Source organism: Denticeps clupeoides, chromosome 19 (genome assembly GCF_900700375.1).
Source record: "Denticeps clupeoides chromosome 19, fDenClu1.1, whole genome shotgun sequence".
In the NCBI taxonomy this organism is placed as follows: domain Eukaryota; kingdom Metazoa; phylum Chordata; class Actinopteri; order Clupeiformes; family Denticipitidae; genus Denticeps; species Denticeps clupeoides.
In genome coordinates, this window is record NC_041725.1 from 3,986,757 (window position 1) to 4,006,003 (window position 19,247).

Here is a 19,247-nt window from a genome sequence, read left to right on the forward strand (position 1 = left end):
TGCGTCTGGGTGGGAAATTCTCTGGGTGGAAAAAGCATGAGAAACGGGAGGTAACCTTTCCCCTTATGTTGTCATTCCAACAAATTCCAGCTCCGACCATCTGAGCTGCCACTCTCTAAACGGTGAAGTAGAAAGACCAATGCACTCTTTATACATATCACCATTTCTAGCCACTGCAGGACCATAGATAGGCCAGGGCAACTCGTATTAATGTTAAATAATCTCACAAAGTGAAAATTTCATGTCAAGGGCCCCTTAACTAGTCCTTAAATATAACAAAACAAATAAATTTTGATGAATTAAGCTTGTTTAAATTAATATGACATGCACAGTGAGCCAAAACCGGGGAAAACTGTTCAAGGTTAAAAAAAACTGTCACAAGCTTGGAAGAAAAGTCCGTCACCCAGCGAATAGACTGTCACTACAGTATTCCAAGGACATTCGCTTCCGAAACCAAAAAAAGTGCAGTTTTGCTGGGGATGTCTTTTGCCATGTTGTGCCGACACAGATCGCAGCGCCAGGACAAATGCAGAGCAGCAGATGGAGACGCCGGTATGGATGAACAGGCTTGATCATGCACATTGTTTGGCCAACATCTACATTTTTTATGTATGTAATTTGCCATTGAAATATTTAACCGAAAAACACATCTTGAACCCCCAGACTAATATTTGCACTGTACTTTATTCTGTAGTGCGTTCTACATTTGCAGGTTCTAGGGCAGCAGCAGTGGCACCGACCCCCCTGCAGGAAATTCCTGTCTCCATATTTCCCTGCTCAGTAAATAAGAGCAATGAATGGTAGGGGGCATGTTTTCTATGCAGCTTGCTCCTCAGTGGGGGTATAACATGCCCCCCGTCCAAACTGGCAGTGGTTGGTACTGGAGGGGGTGGGTTCTCTCCCTCAGGTAGACATGATAACAGGATCGGCTCCTGTCATCCGTGGAGAACAGAGGGCGTATCCGGAGGGGTCTTCCGCCCCTTTCTACTCACCAGCACCACATCACAGCCTGAAGCCCCCCATTCTGCCCTGCCGCTCCGACACGCTGTACATGCTGCTGATGCTCTGTGTTAATGTGCCATGCAGGAATATTGCATGCATTACATTTCACAGTAACGGGAACAAGGTTATAAAATGACTTATTTTTACATTACACATGCATTTGCTGTGAACATTATCATTTTAAAGGGCAGTCACTGGAAGCATGTATTTTAATGAAAGAGGGGTTATGCATTGTGTCCAAAAAACAAACCAAAAAAGCATAAAACCCAAAAATGTCACTACAGCAGACTATATGAAAGTGAAGTGATTGTGATACACTGCAGCACAGCATACAGTGACACAACGAAATGCGTCCTCTGCTTTTAACCATCACCTTTGTTGTGCAGCCATGACAGGCGCCCGGGGAGCAGTGTGTGGGGACGATGCTTTGCTCAGTGGCACCTTGGCGGTTCGGTATTTGAACCAGCAACCTTCTGATTTCGGGTCCGTTTCCATACACGCTAAGCCACCACTACCCCATAATTTAATATAATTTTTACGGAAGGACAACCATCAGAAAAACAGCACACACAAACCCGAGTAAAATGGCAGACAGACGTGTAATGCTGGACAGAAACCATTTCCTGTCGGGGTCCTTTCCCCCCTGTATTTATTGTGAGGAAGCCCCGGACGTGAAGCTGCAGGCTATAAATGCTGACAGGCCGTCCAATCACTGGGAAGGCGCAGGAGGATGAGGCAGAGCGAATGAGATTTGTCCGGCGCAGAGACGAAGGCTGGGCCTGGACTCACACCGAGGCAGGATGAAGGCAAGCCATGCCCACCCCATCAGGAATTCGGGGTGGCCTCATGAAGGGGTGTAGGGGGGCCACACCCATCTCTCAGCACTGTTCCCTAACATTAATAATAAATATATACCTGACGGCTTGAAAGCGCCGAATGCTTTTGTTCTTCATCATTTATAGCCAAACTTAAGCATGAAAACGAAGTCTGCTGCTGGACAACATCAAGGCACATGCGTGCACCCTGCGCGATATTGATGAATCGCCGGGCAGAGGACCGGCGGTATATTTAGCCCGCTTTTTAAGTGGCTCAGGTGGTAGGGCGGGGGGGGGGCGGGGTCCTCGGCTCCTTTAAGGCGCCGAGCGGCGCGGCGGGCTGCGGAGGCAGGGAGAGGGTTACTCCGCAGCCTGGCGCCCGACGCGACCACAGCACGGCGGCCCGCTGGCCGGAGAGAGGTGCCGAGGATGGTCTGAGTTGGGGGGATCTCGTCACTCCGCCGCCGACCGCCGCAGACTTTTTTTTTTCTTCCTCCCCCAACCACCCACCCAACCCTCCTCCTCCTCCTCCTCCTCCTCCTCGCCTCCGTTTCTCAGTTTTTTTTTTCGGTTCTCGTCGGTTTATTCTTTATCCCCGGATGACTTCCTCCACTTCTCTTTTTCTCTTCTTTTTTTAACCCCCCCCCCCTCCCCCGATTTTCTCTCGTTTTAATGCCACGTTTGTTTGTCGTCAAGTTTCCTTTCCTTCCTTTTTCTTTTTTCCCTCCGTCCTTTTAAAGCACCTGGGCTCGTCGCGACCGGCGCGCCCCGCACCTGGAGTAGCAGCATCCCCGCCTCCGGCGGCAGAAGGAGCCTCCAGCTCGACCGGGGAGAGCCGCGGAGAGGCAGGAGGGAGAAGGAGAGAGAGAGAGAGCGAGGGGAAGGAGAAGGAGAAGGAGAAGGAGGGGAGAGCCCCGCACACCAGCCCGCTCTCCTGCACCGGGAAACTGGACTGCTTCTCTCCTCACCTGGCAACCGGCGCGTTTTCGGGGGAACTGAAGCGGCGCCGGCGGACAGAACACGCAGAGGAAAACCAGGAGCGGGGTTATGTGGATATTGGCTTTTATCTTTTCCCAGAGCATCTTGAATGGTCAGTCTACCTTTTTTTTTTTTTTTTTTTTTAACCTATCTTCCATTTTAAAATTAACATTTTAATTGACATTTTTTTAATTGACGTGTTCCCAAGGGAAGGGGGGGGGGGGGGGTGCAAAAAAAAAACCCTCAAAAAAAGAAAGGGTGTACAAGGGGTTCAGTTTTATACTAATACACTTTACCACGCCAAAATAACACGCACCAGCGTCCTTCTCTCAGGCGAGGCGCGCTCCCGCGCCGTCGGTGTCCGCGAGGACGTAGAGCCGGTGCGCGCGCCGCGCGAGCCCCGAATTCATATCGGCGCGCGTCCGCCCAGCCCCTCTTCCCTCGTTAAATGATTAACAAAAATACGTCGTATCAACTTCGATCCTGGCGTTTTAAGACGTTTCTGTTCGATCTGTGCGTTTTTACAGAATTTGGTGCTTATTTGCCGCCTAAAAATCCATTTTACAATCCAAACGTTTCAATTCTTGAAATAAACCATTAATGAAAAGCCACTAATATAATTTTTTATAATTTCAAAGAAAATACAGTTTTATTGGTTTCATTTCGAAATCGAAATAGACAGGGTGACCTTTTTGATTCTAATTTCTAATAAACACATATGGCATCAGCATGATCTACATTATAATTATGTGTAACTAGAGCGTTAATAAATATTCTCTGGACAAATATGCTTAAGCCTGCACAGAATAAACAGTTGTGCAGGAGCTTCCCTGGAAAAGCTGTCCAAATTAAAAACTAGGCGACAAATGATCTTAGAGGCTTATTTGGATTAAGACAGATACGTATGTGGGCTGTGGCAGGCCGTACGCCCTGTAAGGAAAACATCCGCGGGGAGCACGGAGGGGGTATGGCGTCCTTTTCCACCAAGACTGTCGGCTGTGATGGAAAAGAAATTAAAGCCGCGCAGAGCCGGTGCTTCCCACTCTGCTTGAGACATATGTGTCAGCGGGTGTTTGGGAGAATGTGTGTATTTGTATAGGTTTTTTTCTTTTTTTCTGCAGATGTAATATATGAGTGTAGGAAAATGTTGGAATTGGAACGTGGCTTTGGAAGGGCACCCGCCTGAAAGATGCATGCATCTTGTGAATCGGGGAGTGACACAGGGCAGCAGAGGAAAACAGACCTGGGTGTGTTCAGCTGGGATGAGAAAATGGGGACCAGGGCTGGAGAAGGAGAGAAAAAAATGATGGACAGGGCATGAAAACCAGGAGAGGCGCAGACATGACAAACATGTCAAGCTGGACGTCCATGTTGGGGATTTTTTTGCTCAGTATGGATTCATCGTGGTGCACAGATATCGTGTAGAAGAACCCATCACAGGGCTGATGTTTTTTAAAACGAGGGTGAGGGGTGGAGGGTTTGTGTAGCAAGAACCATTCCGTTTTCTGGAATGGGAGAAAATCGCCGAACTGGCGGAAGCCGGAGATTTAACCTTATCTCTCTGAGGCAAATTCTCAATTCTAGCAGCTGATCGGTGGGAGGAGGGGGGGAATAAAAAAAAAAGAAATCTGATTTATTTTGTAATAACTTTATATTGAAATGCCACCTCTGTCTCTCTCCCTGGCCTCCTTTGGAAACCAATAAAAAAACAATAAGGCTTTCTCATTAATCACCACGCCGGAGTCATATTAGATTGACTGACTGGTGGGCTTGTCCATTTCGGTAGCGGATGTGCAGCCACACACACCATTAGATCCCTTCAATCATTAGTCGCGTGTTAATAACAGATCCCTTGAAAATGGAAAAAAAAAAAAAACGTGCAAAATTCCTAAAAGGAACATTCCGTTTTCTCGGCCGTGTTCGTATTCATGTGGCTCGGCGCCCGATGGCAATTTGTACACGGCTTTAAATGGATTCGCCACAATCAGTGACCTTGCAGGGGTGTTTCTCCTGCCTTCCTTTTTCCACAGTGTGATTATTATTATTCTTTTTTTTCCTGTCTTCTTTTTGGTCTCGCCTCGTCATACAAGCTTCTTGGCCCGTCTCTATGGAAACGCGCCTTACGAGAAGAGCGGTAGTGCGATGTGTTAAACAGAGCTGTTGTGCAGATGACCCCGGAAGTGCTCGCCGCTCGACGCGCTGCTTGGTAATTTGCCCCCGTGCGAGACGCAGCGTGTTGCCTCCCTCACACATGCCAAGGACTTTTTTTTTTGGGGGGGGGGGTCTAAAAGGTTTGTGAACGATCCACATTTCTAACTTCCTCTCAAAATACCTTTCTGTGCATCTAGTAATTTTAATGAACAAAGTAGTCAAGATCTTATCCATCAGTCGTCCACCGGTTGAGCTTGTTATTAAAGGCGTCATGAAGGTGGCAGAACGTCACCCGAGACTGGGTGAGGCCGGAAACTGATGGAAATCATTTGACCTTTCACCATAAAAAAAAAAAGTTAATCAGCAACACCTTTCTGGGAGTTCAGCACAAATGTCCACGAATGGGACGGTTGAGGCGCAAAAGAACGTCCCTTAATAAAGATTTCTCTAACAACGGATTTGACTAAATTTGGCTGCGAGGAACCTGCGCTTCATGGGAGTTAATCTTCTGGGGGCAATTATGCCCGTGCAGCGATTATCCGCCCATCTGTTTGAGTTGTGAGGCACTATTGATAGACTTATGCCTTATTATCTCTTTAAAGATGTAGAACAAGCGTGCTGATGGAGCCGTGCCTTTATTTTTATTTACTGCAAAGCGGCCAAAGCTCGCTTCCGAGGCCGATGTCCAGAGCAGCGGGCGCTTCATGGAGCGATGCAGGACCTCGTGCCAATCATCTCTGGATGAGCTGCGCTTTTTGGGATCTCAGCACAACGTCCTAAACGCAGAGATCTTAATTGGTGGAGAGGAAAAGAAAGAAAAAAAAAACACCTCCCTCATTCTGGTGCCATGTTGAATTATGGTGAAGGGGTTGCAGGGGTGTCTTCTGTGCCTGCCATTATGCTCAAGCCCTTTTGTCAGATTTTTCATCAAATCAGGATGGCTGTGGATGTGCAGGAACTGAGAGTTCGGAGCAAAAGAAAATGTCTCAAAATGGTCTGACTTGTCTTTTTTTTTTTTTAAGTCAATTCTATGTGGCTGTTCTCCAGGAAGAAGAGACAGATGTAGATGTTTCATGCAGAGCTCAACCAGTATTATGAATGATCATCTGTGCTACCATATATGTCATTATACAGTTCTACCTGCTGAAAACAAGGGGAAATGAAGAATGAGACAGAATCAGGTTTCTTTGTGGTCGGATGTTGCATGTTGGAAATGTGAGAGTCAGAATAATACATTTAGTCCGAACCTGCCTTCCATCCATGAAACATTGGCTGTGTTTTGAAGGTCATGTTGAAGGTCACATTGGAGGAAGTGGTTTTGTGGGAAATAGAGTCTCGGCCATCAGTGTGCTGTAGATGTTTGCATGTATTAGTAGAAAGGGGAAGAAGAACAACGCGGAGCGGTAGAATTTCCCCGAGGCGGCGCCGGGAAGACCCGTATCATAGCCGGTTAAAATCTACGCGGCCTGGAGCTGCTCTCCATCTCAAATGTTCACCTCCTCCGGCCTTTGCCTTTATTGCAAACCACCCCCCCCTCCTCCTGGAAAAAGCCATTTAGCCATAAAACCCATGTAACGATGTCACCAGGCCCGGCTGAAGGTCCCCTGCTCCTCGGCAGTCGGCGAGGTTAAATCCAGTTCACCGGTGACGAGGTTCGTGTTTATGAAGTTTAATTGCGGCGAAGCCCTCCTCTGAGACAACACCGAAGCAACACGCGGCTTCTTATTCATGAGCCGCTCGCGCTAATATGTAATAATGGTTACCCCGATGTCATATAGCGGCGCACCCTTACTTCACACAAGCTGACTGCATAATGAAGGTATCTAACCAGAGATGCGTAAGGGACCAGTCCAGCAGCCTAATTAGCAGCACGGCACAGGAGACCGTCCTCGCTTTCACCGAATGTAAAGTTTAATTAGAACTCCGGGTTGGTCCTCTGCCAGATTTTGCTGAATAAGGACAGTGTAATTGCATTAGCCCCGATGTTAATGCCTTTCGCATTAAAACGTTAACTGTACAATTTAGCTGTGGCTTGGTAGGGGCGGAAAAGCACCGGTGGTGGCGCCGGTGATGCTTCCACTGTCACAGCGATCTGTTTCACACCTGGATTGAACACGGAGACTATCAGAGTGCCAGGTTTTTATATATATATATTTTATTTGAAATTTTGCGAAAGCGGTCACCATCTCGGCAGCTCGCTGATAAATGAAGCTGATTAGAAGTGGGCCGTGGCATCACCGGAGCCGGGCTGGACAGACAGCGTGTCAGAGAGACGGATGGGCCGGACTCTCCACGTCGACGGCGTGATTTATTTTTAAACGCGGCAGCGGCGCTAAGATGCAGCAGCAAGTCGCAGGCTGTTATTTTTAGCCGGTCATTTTTAAAGCCCCGTCCTTTGTTGTGGGCGGGTGCATTCTGGGAGGCTCCGGCTGAGCGGGGGACAGGGACATAACCCCCTCTTTGCAATTAGGGAATTTCTCAGGGACCTGGTTGAAATTTGTGCGGCGAAACTGTTGAGGGAAAACGGCACACCGCCACCACCCCCCACCTTCATTCCTACCCACAACAGACGCCTCAGCCTCCTCAGCCGGTTTTAGGGCGCAGCATCAGAAACAGCCACCCTGAGCTCAAAATGGAGGCCAGGAGAGAAACACAGTGAGGAGCAGACACAGCTGTTTTTTTTTTTTGTCCAATCCTTTCCATGTTTTTTTCGGTGTCCGGACCTCTATATTGTTTTCTGTTACTGTCAGCAAATTTTGTAGAGCAATAAGGATATCTAAATGCCACAAGCTAGATTGTGGTGCAGCAAATACCCTTCAACAGAAAATGAAATACTGACATAATATTCAAAGCCACAGTCTAGAGTCTAACAAAAATGTTATTCAGGACTGGCCAGTATATAAACATGTATTATTACGGGATTATATTTAGTTACTGTGAGTAATACCTCACTGTGATACTGCAATGCAAATGTCTGTATATTTAGAACATTTTAACTTTTTAAACCCAATTTTACAAGAATTAATCCTATATGCACCATCAGAGAACCTCTGGGCTGCTCCACGTTTATTTGGAAAAATTATATTTTATAACTTTATATATAATATTTGATATAATATTTTATCAGTGTGATGAGTGTGCTTTATTATTTGACTATTTCCGTTTATTTATACATTTTTAGACTGTTGTTAATGAAGTGCTTAAATAATTAGTCATTAATTGAATAATTTATTATTTATAAATGATAAGCATTCTGATCATATGTTTAGATGTCTTCTGTCTGCTTGAAATCATGCATTAACGTTTTGATGCATGTTTTCCCCCTGAAATGTCTCACTAGATCTCGAGTAGCCCGAGGTTTATTAGGTGTTGCGTTTCCTTCTCTATCAGCCGTTCCACAGAAGTGATTATGCTAATTGCTGTTTGATCAGATGATTAAATTATAATTTGATTAATCCGAAGTGCTAAATGCTCTGAATACATTTTTGTCTGCTCGGCTGCCTGGCTTTATGGAAGTGCGGTCCCTTGTCACCTGGCCTGCGCACATGAAAGAGGGAGATGACCCGACACATGAAAGGAAACATTAACCGTGAGCAATCATGTGGAGAAGGCAGCAGTATAATGAGTGGGGCTGATTGCAGCGTGGTCCTTCCTGCAATTTAGGATGTGCTTTTATTGAAAAGCTGGTAAGGATGAAATATTGTTTATTAGTAAATTCATTTGTAAATAGTACCCATGGGGCATCTGCTGATGCCTGTTTGGATACGTGTAGAGGATGTCCAACATGCCTCGTGTGTAACATGATCCACCCTGCTTTTCTACTTTACACACAGATAAGTGATAATCAATGCTCAACGTTGCATTGTGCAGGTAGGATAGTTAGATGCCACCTTGTAGTACCTTGTACATTTTTGGCCTGACAGTAGATAGTAGCAGTAATTGTATATATAGAAAAATGATACGGCAACAATCTTATTTTGACTCTGTTGTTCATTTTGTGCTATTTAGTCAAATCGTTTTAAAACAGCACCCCAATTATGCCAAAATAACTTGAATGAATGTTAATGAATTTCAATGCGGCCAAATAGACAGATAGAGACAGATAGGGAATAGAAGAGTGAAACCAGATGCTGCGTCATAAGATGGCAATTTAACAGCTGTTCACCAAAAAGTGTCTCGCATTTACATAAACCACATTTCCAGGTAGCGAAGACTAAAGCAAACGACGCTCACAAAAAATGACCACTAACACCACTGTGTAATGTATTGGTCTTAGCTGGTCTAATGTGCAGCATGATAACTTGAGTTGTCTCATGAATTTTTTTCCTAGAAATGAGAAAAGAAATCAAAGGCCGTTAATGGACTGCTCCTTTCTGATTCTTGCCATACCTGATAAGTATCAAATTAGGCCAGAGCACAATTTGTACACAAAATTTTTTGATTAAGAATAAGTTTTTATTTTGTTGAATTGAAATGGCCAATTAATATACAAATATATTTGATTTACAATGTATAGGGTTAATAATGTAAAAAAATCACTAAACTATTACATTTTATATATACATATGTATATATAAATTGTGAAATTATTAAAAAAATCAGTCATTGATAAAATGTTTTTGTTTTATTGATGAATTGATTTGGAAAATGTCTGTTTTTCCATCTTTTTTATCAGTTTACAAGCACACACTAGACATGATTTTCCTGATTAATCTTGTACTAATGTACTAATCGTGGCAAACTGAAGACAGATACTATTCAATAATTAGCTCACCATGACTAAAATTAGCCGATTACACAGTTGGACCAAACTGAACTGCATATATCCAAGTATGTATGATGCTCATATAGTTAGTGGCAATGCAACCCCAACACAATTAAAGTGTTAAGTCTTAAGTCTAAAGGCTAGATCCCAATTGAATCAGATGCTCGCAAGCGCTAATCAGCCGCCTACGAAATGTTAACGCGGCGTAATCCATACGTGTTAAAACGCGAACGAAGTGCAATGTAATGATGCACGGCGCGCCTACAGTCGTGACTCTGTGTCGTGCAGAGCGTCAGCGCCGAAGCAAGCTGTGGTGGCACAGGACCGCTCACATATAAAATGACTAAGGCCCAATTAATATATGCTTCAAATTTGTATCGCCCAATCTGTGCCTCTTAATGTGTGTGTGTGTGTGTGTGTGTGTGTGTGTGTGTGTGTGTGTGTGTGAATGACTCATCTGAAAAATCGGAGAGGAACAGGTGTCCCTGAGATTCTTGCGGTCTAATGTTTGGTGACATTATGAGTGTTGTTGACCGACACACAGACACACACGCACACCATTTCCTGCGCGAGCTGCCACAAGTACAAACAGAGGGGAGTGTGTGCAGGGGTGACGGACACACACACACCTGCCCTCACAAAAACAACAAAGCCGAGCCTCACGGCCGCAACAGGCGCCTCTTTCATGGGTCCGGAGCAGCGGGCGCCTCCGAGAGGGAAGGGGGGACAGGAGAGGAGTGGATCTGCCTCCTTCCTGCCGCCTCTTTCTGGGCCGCGGTGGAAAGGCGCTTGTTGATGAGCTCATTAGCATTGCCGGCGACGGCAACGCTTTGTCGCGGATGCTCCATATATTAGCGCGCCGAGGACGGAGCGGGATGGTGTGTCCGGACAGAAGGGTGATTGACTCACTCTTGCCTTTTGAGTGTCCGGACAGAGGGCCATTCTGCGCTTTGAGAAAGGGAGAGTTGTGGCTTCACGCTGAAGGCCCCTTGTTTCAGGAGTGCATTTTTTTTTTCTCCACACTTCTTTCACCGCTCACCACTGTTCTCTATCACAAACCAGCCTTCTCCACTGACCAAATGGAGGCAGTGTTCATTCATTGGGTTTTACAACATTAGCAGTGTCTATTTGCACCCGGGTACCAGCAGCATTGACTACAGAGTGAAGCAATTGGCCCCCATTTAATAACAGAGTGCGTATGATCAACGTTGAGGAGAGTTTTGAAGTCGCTGACCAGGCAGTGGCAGTGATGGACAATCGCTGTGTGTGCTGACTCATCGCCGATTGGGAGCAGATTTCAGTTTGATATGGCACCATTAGAACGACACTGGATGATGGAAAGAGGCGGATTTTACTGGGTTTACCGGATACTTACTGTGCTATTTTTCTTCTTTGCATGTGCTTTTGGAACAATAATTTGATTGTTCAAATTTTGTGACAGGGTAGTGCCATTTTCCACGTCCCCTCTCACATATCTTTCCATGACAAAACATTGACTTGCAGACCCAATGGACCAGATAGTGTGATGAGTGACCCCTTGTTTTTGTGTGTTATGAACCCTTGACGAGTCAGAATATTGTGTAGAGTGAATTTAGCATGACACATCAAATCATTGTGATACACAGCAAGCTCTCACAACGAAATGTGTCCTCTGCTTTCAACCCATCACCCATAGTGATCAGTGGCACCTTGGCAGTTCAGGACTTGAACCCGCAACCTTCCGGTTACAAGTCCAACGTTCTAGCTCAAATCTTAGAATATTACATAGGGGAAACTGTACACACCATTCTGTTGTTACCAGAATGCAAATAATACAGGGTTTAAATCTAGAAAATGAACGTGAATATAAGTGATATAAGTTCAACGATAATGTGTGTAAACGCTTCCTTCCAGAAGCCTACTCCCAACCCCCTTGTTTTGCATTCAGCAGGCCTTAGCTTGCATGAGACAGTTGGCTACTCTACGGGCCAAAATGGTGCAGGTTTTGTGACCTTGGCGAGTCACTAGATGCAGAGTGATTCAATTATAACAGACGTTAACCGTTTTGCTTTTGGCAAAGATTTGGCTGCTAAACGCATTTGCTTCTGCCACTTTTCAGGCCACCATTCAGGGACCCTGTCAATGGGATTAGCATAAGCTCCTGCATATTGTTTTCATTTCAGTTGATTTGTTGGCAGAGCATTATATTGATAGTTGAGGATGAGGCACATTGTGCTGGTGGATTTGACTAGGGCTCTAATATGGTTGTCATTTTGCTGGTGCTAATGGCAAAAGCTTTTTTTAGAGCTGGAAAATATTTGACAGCATAAAAATATATTGGAGAATGATATTAACATCAACATGTTATGCAAATTTTTCAGTACAATTAGCCATTAAAAAAAAAATTCTCATTTCAATTTGTTGACTTATACAATTGGATTAACTAAAGCATTAAGCGTTCACACAGCTTTATTACGGCATATTTTTTTGGTTCGGCTTTCAGAGCAGCAGAGGGAGCTGCTTAAGTTCAAATCGTTTTCCCTCCCAACAGATTCATGCGAGATAATCATCATCAGCGTGGGATCTCCAAGCCCAAACGTCTGAGGAAGCTCGTTCGCTTGCCGACTCTAATTTAACGAGCATTTCGCATTCGCTCATTTAAAACATGACAACAGGAATCAGAGATGCGCCGCGGGGGCCATACTTTGCCCGCTTTACCCTTCGCCGACATCAGAGAGCATATCTGTCTTTGCCTATCTCCGCCGAGCAGACGGCAGGGCCCTTTCGTCTGTCATGTCCCAGTTAATATTCATGAGAACAAATTGGGAGACAGTCATTTGGCAAGTGCTAGTGCTTGCTGGAGCCTCTGGGCAAGAGCGGGAAACGCTCCTTCACATTGGCTAAACAAAAATAAATAAAAAAAAGTCCCGTCTTTGTGGCCTCTCGCTCACCCCGCCCGTGTCCCTTGTCCCCTGATCCCACCTCATGGCCACACACACACACACACACACTCATGCATACACACACACGCGCGCCGCCTTAATTACCTCTATAGGCCTGCCAGAGGCTGTCACCACAGGACAGGGACAACGCTGACAGGCATAGACAGCGTGGCGTTGGCTCTCGGCGTACCTGCCACACGAACAGCCGTGGAGGCGGTGGCAGCGTGTGATCCTGCAACCGGCCTACACCTTCTCCCTCCCCTCAGATCACAGCCGCACTGCACTGCACTGCACTACCTAGATCTTGTAGATCTCGTGTCATAGGAGACAATTTCATCACTGTCATGTGTCTGTCTGTTTTATGCCTGGAATTTTTTTTTTTATAAATAACTACAAAAGATGGCTGGTGGTGGTTGTGGCCAATTTCAGATAAAGTGTGCTGGCTCACAGGCACAAGGTCAAAAGCCAGGTTCAGTTTTTCAGCACAAATGTCCAGATCGAATATTATTCATATTTATTTATGCCAAGTGCAGCAATAATAAGGACTGTATAAGCAGATCGATGTCTTTAAGAAACGTCTTTCAGCTTGACACACGACTACGAAGAACGCAATGAGACACAGACAGAGCGAGAATGCCAGTTGTTTTTATTTTATTTGAACTATGTGATGAAATGTGTATATGTTGAAGAAGGCCTGACATTTGACTTGTTTAGATATTGACCAGCCACATTATTAAAACCCCCAACCTAAAGGGTGCAGTTTTGTCTTTCTTGTGAAGTACATTTGTTTTCAAACCAAACTCTTCTGGTTGGTACGAGCCACTGCACCGCATTAAACCTGCCATTTTGAAGAAGGCAGCAGCATGAACTATGGGAAGGAGACAGGCTGTCTCAGGCATTGCAGTGCTTTCCCTTGATAACGGCATTCCCTGATGAGAGGAGCTGGTATCACAGAACACAGGACACCTTCAGAGGTTTTGTGGAGTTTAAATGCAAGTGGCTTTTTTAGCACTGTATGTATCGCTAACAAATCACTAATAACCATAGATATCCATAAATTGACAAATGCTCTCTAAGGCAATGAAATGCATGATTACATCCATTCATTAAATTATGCTTTAAACGTATTACCGACAGCGAACTGTCACTTTCCTGTCTACAGTCTGCAAGTGGCACTGCACACATCAACCGGCAAATTTGATAAACCATATGGCGACAAGCGGCTGCCACACTTGGCTGATTGGGAGCAGACAGGATGCGGGCGAGAAAAGGGGAGTCACTAATGGGTTAACCCGGCATGTTCGTCCTGTTGCTGTTTGCTCCATCAGCATCGATTGCACATTTGCTTAAATGAAGCGCCTCAGTAGGTCTGAAAGCACTCGGTGATGGCTGGTTACGCGTCCGTCAGCTGATGAATGCTACTGTGCGTGATTGATCAGCCTAAATCTCAACTGAAGTGTGAAAAGTGTCCCATAATATCTTTAATTGAAGTGTTAATTGTTAATGTGAGGACTGCACCCAAAGAGACATGGGGTGTTTAAATGACTTCAAGCTGCCCTTTAAAAAAAAAAATGTGTGTTTGCAATAACTATTCAATAATCTGCACAGAATCACAAAAAATATTGCTGTACATGTAAGCTACCGTACTATAGACATGATAATTATACATACACAAACATTAAATCTGTAATCCATTCAAATATTGTGGTTTGTAAATGATCAGTTATTAGTGTTTTACTGCTGTGATTAAAGCATTCTGCAGACTTCTTGTTTTATTTATTATTAATAATCTTGGACTAAAACATCTAATTGTTTTGTACATTACCCATATTAAGTGTGTCCTGATCATTTTAAGGTGAAGGTAATATAGTCTTAACAAGACTTAATTAGAATCTACTGCCAATCAATTAGATTCTACTTCCTATAGCAATGGACATTTTCGTTTTTGCAAACGTTTCTCACAGTGTTCGTCTGCATGTAGTCCACAAAGCAGGTCCTCCTCTGAACTTTGATGTCACCTTGATGTCCTGATGAGTTGTCAGTGTGGGCCTACTCGGTGAGGACATAGCAGGCCAGAACCGATGACAAACACCAAAGATCCTGCATTAGAGTCACCTGCAATCAGACCATTCACATCACAAGATTGAAACCGACTGTGCCAAATAAATCAAATGTCCATATCTTCACACCATAGAGAGTCGGTTAATATTAAATAGCAGCAGTCTTTTCAGCAGTCTGTTCTGATGTACATCGGGGAGGGGGGAAAAAAAGCTTGCTTAATTATGGATGCGTACAATACATTATTGAACAGTGTAAGTTCTTGGTCTTTATGGTTGAACTCATGAAAAATTACGTCAATTATGAATTTCCCTTTTGGTCGCTAAGAAGCAGAGTGCTGGTGTCGAGCCAAGTATGACAAGCGTAAACCTTGGTTAGGTGCAGGAGTAAGTTTGTTCATGCTCTCAGTTCCTCTCTTTCTAATTTCTATTCGCATAAACCGGTTGTTTCTCAATAGTATACATGGCAGTTAAACTTACTTTACATTAGATTGTTATATATTAAATAGTGTAATAATTATAATGAAATCTTGATACACTCACATCACCCAAGGTCTGATGCATATGCTCCACATTTACTCCAACTTTATCTTCCAGGTCAAACAAACATGTACAAATTATTTTCCCCCTATGAATACTTATACCAGAGAAGGCTGCCTTTCTCCTGTTCTCTTTCCTTCTCAAACACTGATGGGTGGAAAAAGCTTGGGCTGTAAAGGGGGTTCAGGTGCATGTTGCGTGTGGGAGTGCGTTGCGTGGGCTTCATCAGCCAATGCACAGTGAAAGCGGTGAAAGAGAACGCTTATTATTTCAACTTGTTAGTGAAAGGTTGAGTTTCATTAGGCACTAAATAAAGAAAGCTTGGTAACTTTTTTTTTTGTGTGGTCATGGTTCTTAAGAGTTCTATGAAGCATTCAGAATATCAGTGTAACATCGACATAAGCAGAATTCACATGTTGGTAATTGATACGTTTGAGACACAAAAGATGAACTTTATATAACTGTTTAAAAAAAAAAGCGCCTCCCACCTCTACCGCGTTTTTGGGGTGCATATTGGGAACATATGAAACATGTACGAAGAATCTTCTGCACGTTCTCCTGCGCTGTAATATATTAATACCAGATGTTTGCTGTCCCACATGCTTGAGGCTGTGTTACCGCGTATGGCGCTACTTTAAGCATACGGTAATTGTCTTCTTTGTTCTATTAGCATGTGTGTTTGTGTACTGTGTCGGCGCGCGTGCACATGGGCGCGTCGTAGCCGTTGGAGCAGAGAGAGGGTGGAAACTGCTGCGATTTGAAACCTTGTTAGAAATTTATGAAGTGCTAAAATGTTTTATCCCCAGGGAGAGCACGCCAGCTGTCACCGGTAAACCATTTACTGGCTGGCAGCCGGCACACCAAAGCATGAGCGCTGCTGATGGAGATGCAGATTCACGCTCGGCAGCGCTCATGCACACTTCTTCAGGTATAATGCCAAATGAGCACCAGTGGTGATGTCTCAAATTAGCACCTTTGGTTGAGGGTCTGGCATCGGTAGGCCGGCGCCACCCGGTTCCAACATCAACACATGCCTCACACTTGCTTTCTCTCTTCTTATTTTTTTCAGTTTTCAGTGAAGATCTACATTCTAGCTTATATTTTGTCAATGCATCTCTGCAAGAGGTAGTGTTCGCCAGCACCGCAGGGACCCTGGTGCCCTGTCCAGCAGCGGCCGTTCCCCCGGCGACGCTGCGCTGGTACCTCGCCACCGGAGAGGAGATCTACAATGTCCCAGGGATCCGTCACGTGCACCCCAATGGCATCCTCCAGATCTTCAACTTCCTCCCGTCGGGCTTCAGCAAGCTGATCCACGACAACACATACTATTGCACAGCTGAGAATCCCTCAGGGAAAATCAGGAGCCAAGATGTTCACATTAAAGCGGGTGAGTCGGCCGCCGCCACGGCGTTTCAGCGCTTCAGGGTTAAAGCCAGGACAGTGCAGGAATGGCTGAATCCAGATCTGGGCCGGGTTCATTTCTCCTAGGTTATTATGAGTTTGTGTGATTACAGAAACACCATTCAGAGGTAAAGTGATGTTAGAAACATAGCGGTCCTGTTTCCCCCCAAAATACCACCTTTGACCAAAGCTGAGACACCCTATGACCACAGCTTTCCCTCTTCAGTACTTCGGGAACCGTACACGGTCCGAGTGGAGGACCAGAAAGCCATGCGCGGCAGCGTAGCGGTCTTCAAGTGCATTATCCCAGCCTTCGTGGAGGCCTACGTCACAGTGGTATCATGGGAGAAGGACACCAATTCACTCGATTCAGGTACGGCACAGCTTCTTTTTGAGGACATTATGTTGGCTAGCCTTGGTGTTCGGCCCTGCAATCCGCTGCAATCATATCATCAGCCAAGTGAACTGAAGTTCTCAATCAGGTCCTGCCTGCAGGTTTTGTGGTTAAATGGGTTAATTCGGTAATGTTGGACTTTATGAAACAAACAAACAAAGAAAGCACATGTCTTAAATCCGATTTCATACCATCGGTCGGCGATGAAAAGAAGCATTGAGCATGTCAGAGCACAAACCAATTTTCACCAATAATTGTTGGCCAATTGTTTCTGTGTCATCAGACTAATATCCAGTATTCATATAATTCACATAGTTCAAATTTAACTGAAGACTAGGATAATGTTTTGGTTTGTCACATTCCTCAACATTGTTCTTTATGCGGCTTTGTGTTAGATGCTGGTGTTGTCTGTGGAATTTACCTGATCACCGCTGATGATGTTTGGCATTCGCTCTCACTTTAAATTACTAAAGCCCATCAGTCCACCCCATCCTACCAAGTGAAAAGTGGGGCAGTTCTCTCCCCCAGTATTGACCCAGTTCCAGAATGACTGGAACCGTTGAGTGCACCGGTTGATCATTTACACTGGTTAAATGGAAAGCCCATCTGTTTGATTGACTCGTACCCTCTGGGTGCTTGCTTTTTATTTGGCCCAGTTAAAGCGATCACTGGATGTGACCCCAGCTGGAATTTGGAGGGAAAATCTGGATATGGATTTGATCAGCAAAGGTTAAATTGGATTTGCATGTATATTTTGATATGCACAATTCATTATTAAAAAAGGTTTTGACCTGTCAGAATATTATAGAAGATATATGTCATAATAAGGACTAGGAGTCATACAGGGGATCTGATGAAATGTTTTCCTTTGAAGTGCTGCAGATTAATTGTGCCTGTAGTTTCTCATGAAGAAAAACTTATCCGGTAATCAAAACTTTATTACATGGACTACTACTAAGCACACTTACTAAACTGAAGTTGCATCCAATACTGCACCACTGCAGTAGCTGCCAAATATAATCCAACTACATATATAGTTTAAAACAATCTCTCATTTGTATGGCAGTTTTATTTACAGGAAACATCCAGAAGAAACACAGTACGTAAAAGTTATAAAATGATCATTAAATAGAATTTAATGTCATTGAATAGAAATATGTGCTGGCAAGCACAGCGCTGAGACATTTCCTGCAGTTGGTCACCAGGTTTGCACGCATCTCAGGAGGGACTTTGGCCCACTCCTCTTTACAGGAACTCTCTTAAGTCCTTCATGTGTCTTTGCTGCCATGGTTGACTCTAGGGATGTTGAGCTTTGGATTTCTTTTCGTCCATGTATGGCAGTTGGAGGTGATGCCAAAGAGCTCAAATTTGGTCTCATCTCCCATGCCTTCTCTGAAACATGCTCAAGACAGGCTCCTCCCATGAAGTTTTGAAATATTGAACTGATTGTCATAGTGATGTCCTCTGAATTTAACAATCACTCTTATTGAGCAGTGGGCAGCCATGAAATTCGCCCGGGGAGCAGTGTGTGGGGACAGTACCTTGCTCAAGGTGTCCTCAGTGGCACTTTGGCAGTTCAGGATTTTGACATAGAACCTTTTTGTGATGAGTCTGCTTCCTTACATACAAGGCCCCATGAGGCAAGTTGGGAGCTCCAGGTCGTGGGTTATTGATTTGATATTTTTTTTCGTTTCTAAATCCCACCAACATCTCACCAACAGTTGTTACCTTCTCACCAAGCTTCTTGCTGAATGTCTTGTTTCCCTGTCCAACCTCATGCAGATCTACTATCTTATCCCTCAAATCCTTTAAGAGCATGGTGGTCCTGCCCATGGTGCGGTTGAAACGGAAGCACATCTTGTTGTGCTTTATACACACAACTATATAAGGTGTATGTGTAATTTGTTTATTGCAATCTGTGCCACACCCAACCTGTGGGAGCCAAAAATCTGGGCTGGTTGTAGGGGATTCCACTCAATCAAATGCAAAACAATTAAAATTTCATGTGTGTTATTTATTCATTCACTCATTCATTCTGTTTTTTTTTTTTTTTTTGCTGATTCTGTCTCTCTGGCTTAAAATGAAACAACAATAACAAATATAAAGTGATCATTTATTTGTTAGTGAGCAAACTTACAAAATCTGCAGGGGATCAAATATTTTTTTACTCCACTGTATAATCAACAAATATCTTTAGCATCACATTGAAAGAAAATAACTATT

General features: G+C 44.4%; 1 protein-coding gene across 2 annotated transcripts in view; it reads left to right on the top strand.

Moving 5' to 3' along the window:
* Nucleotides 1–2,140: 2,140 nt before the first annotated feature.
* The window catches only part of dscamb (Down syndrome cell adhesion molecule b), a 98,632-nt gene continuing 81,525 nt past the window's right edge, over nucleotides 2,141–19,247 (top strand). Inside the window, exons 1-3 of one of the 2 annotated variants that reach the window (XM_028961706.1) lie at nucleotides 2,141–2,907; nucleotides 16,299–16,616; nucleotides 16,857–17,003. In XM_028961706.1, coding sequence (XP_028817539.1) covers nucleotides 2,865–2,907; nucleotides 16,299–16,616; nucleotides 16,857–17,003 — 508 coding nt within the window. In that variant the 5' untranslated portion in view covers nucleotides 2,141–2,864. The remainder of the gene's footprint in view (nucleotides 2,908–16,298; nucleotides 16,617–16,856; nucleotides 17,004–19,247) is intronic. The other variant, XM_028961707.1, reaches the window with a different exon arrangement.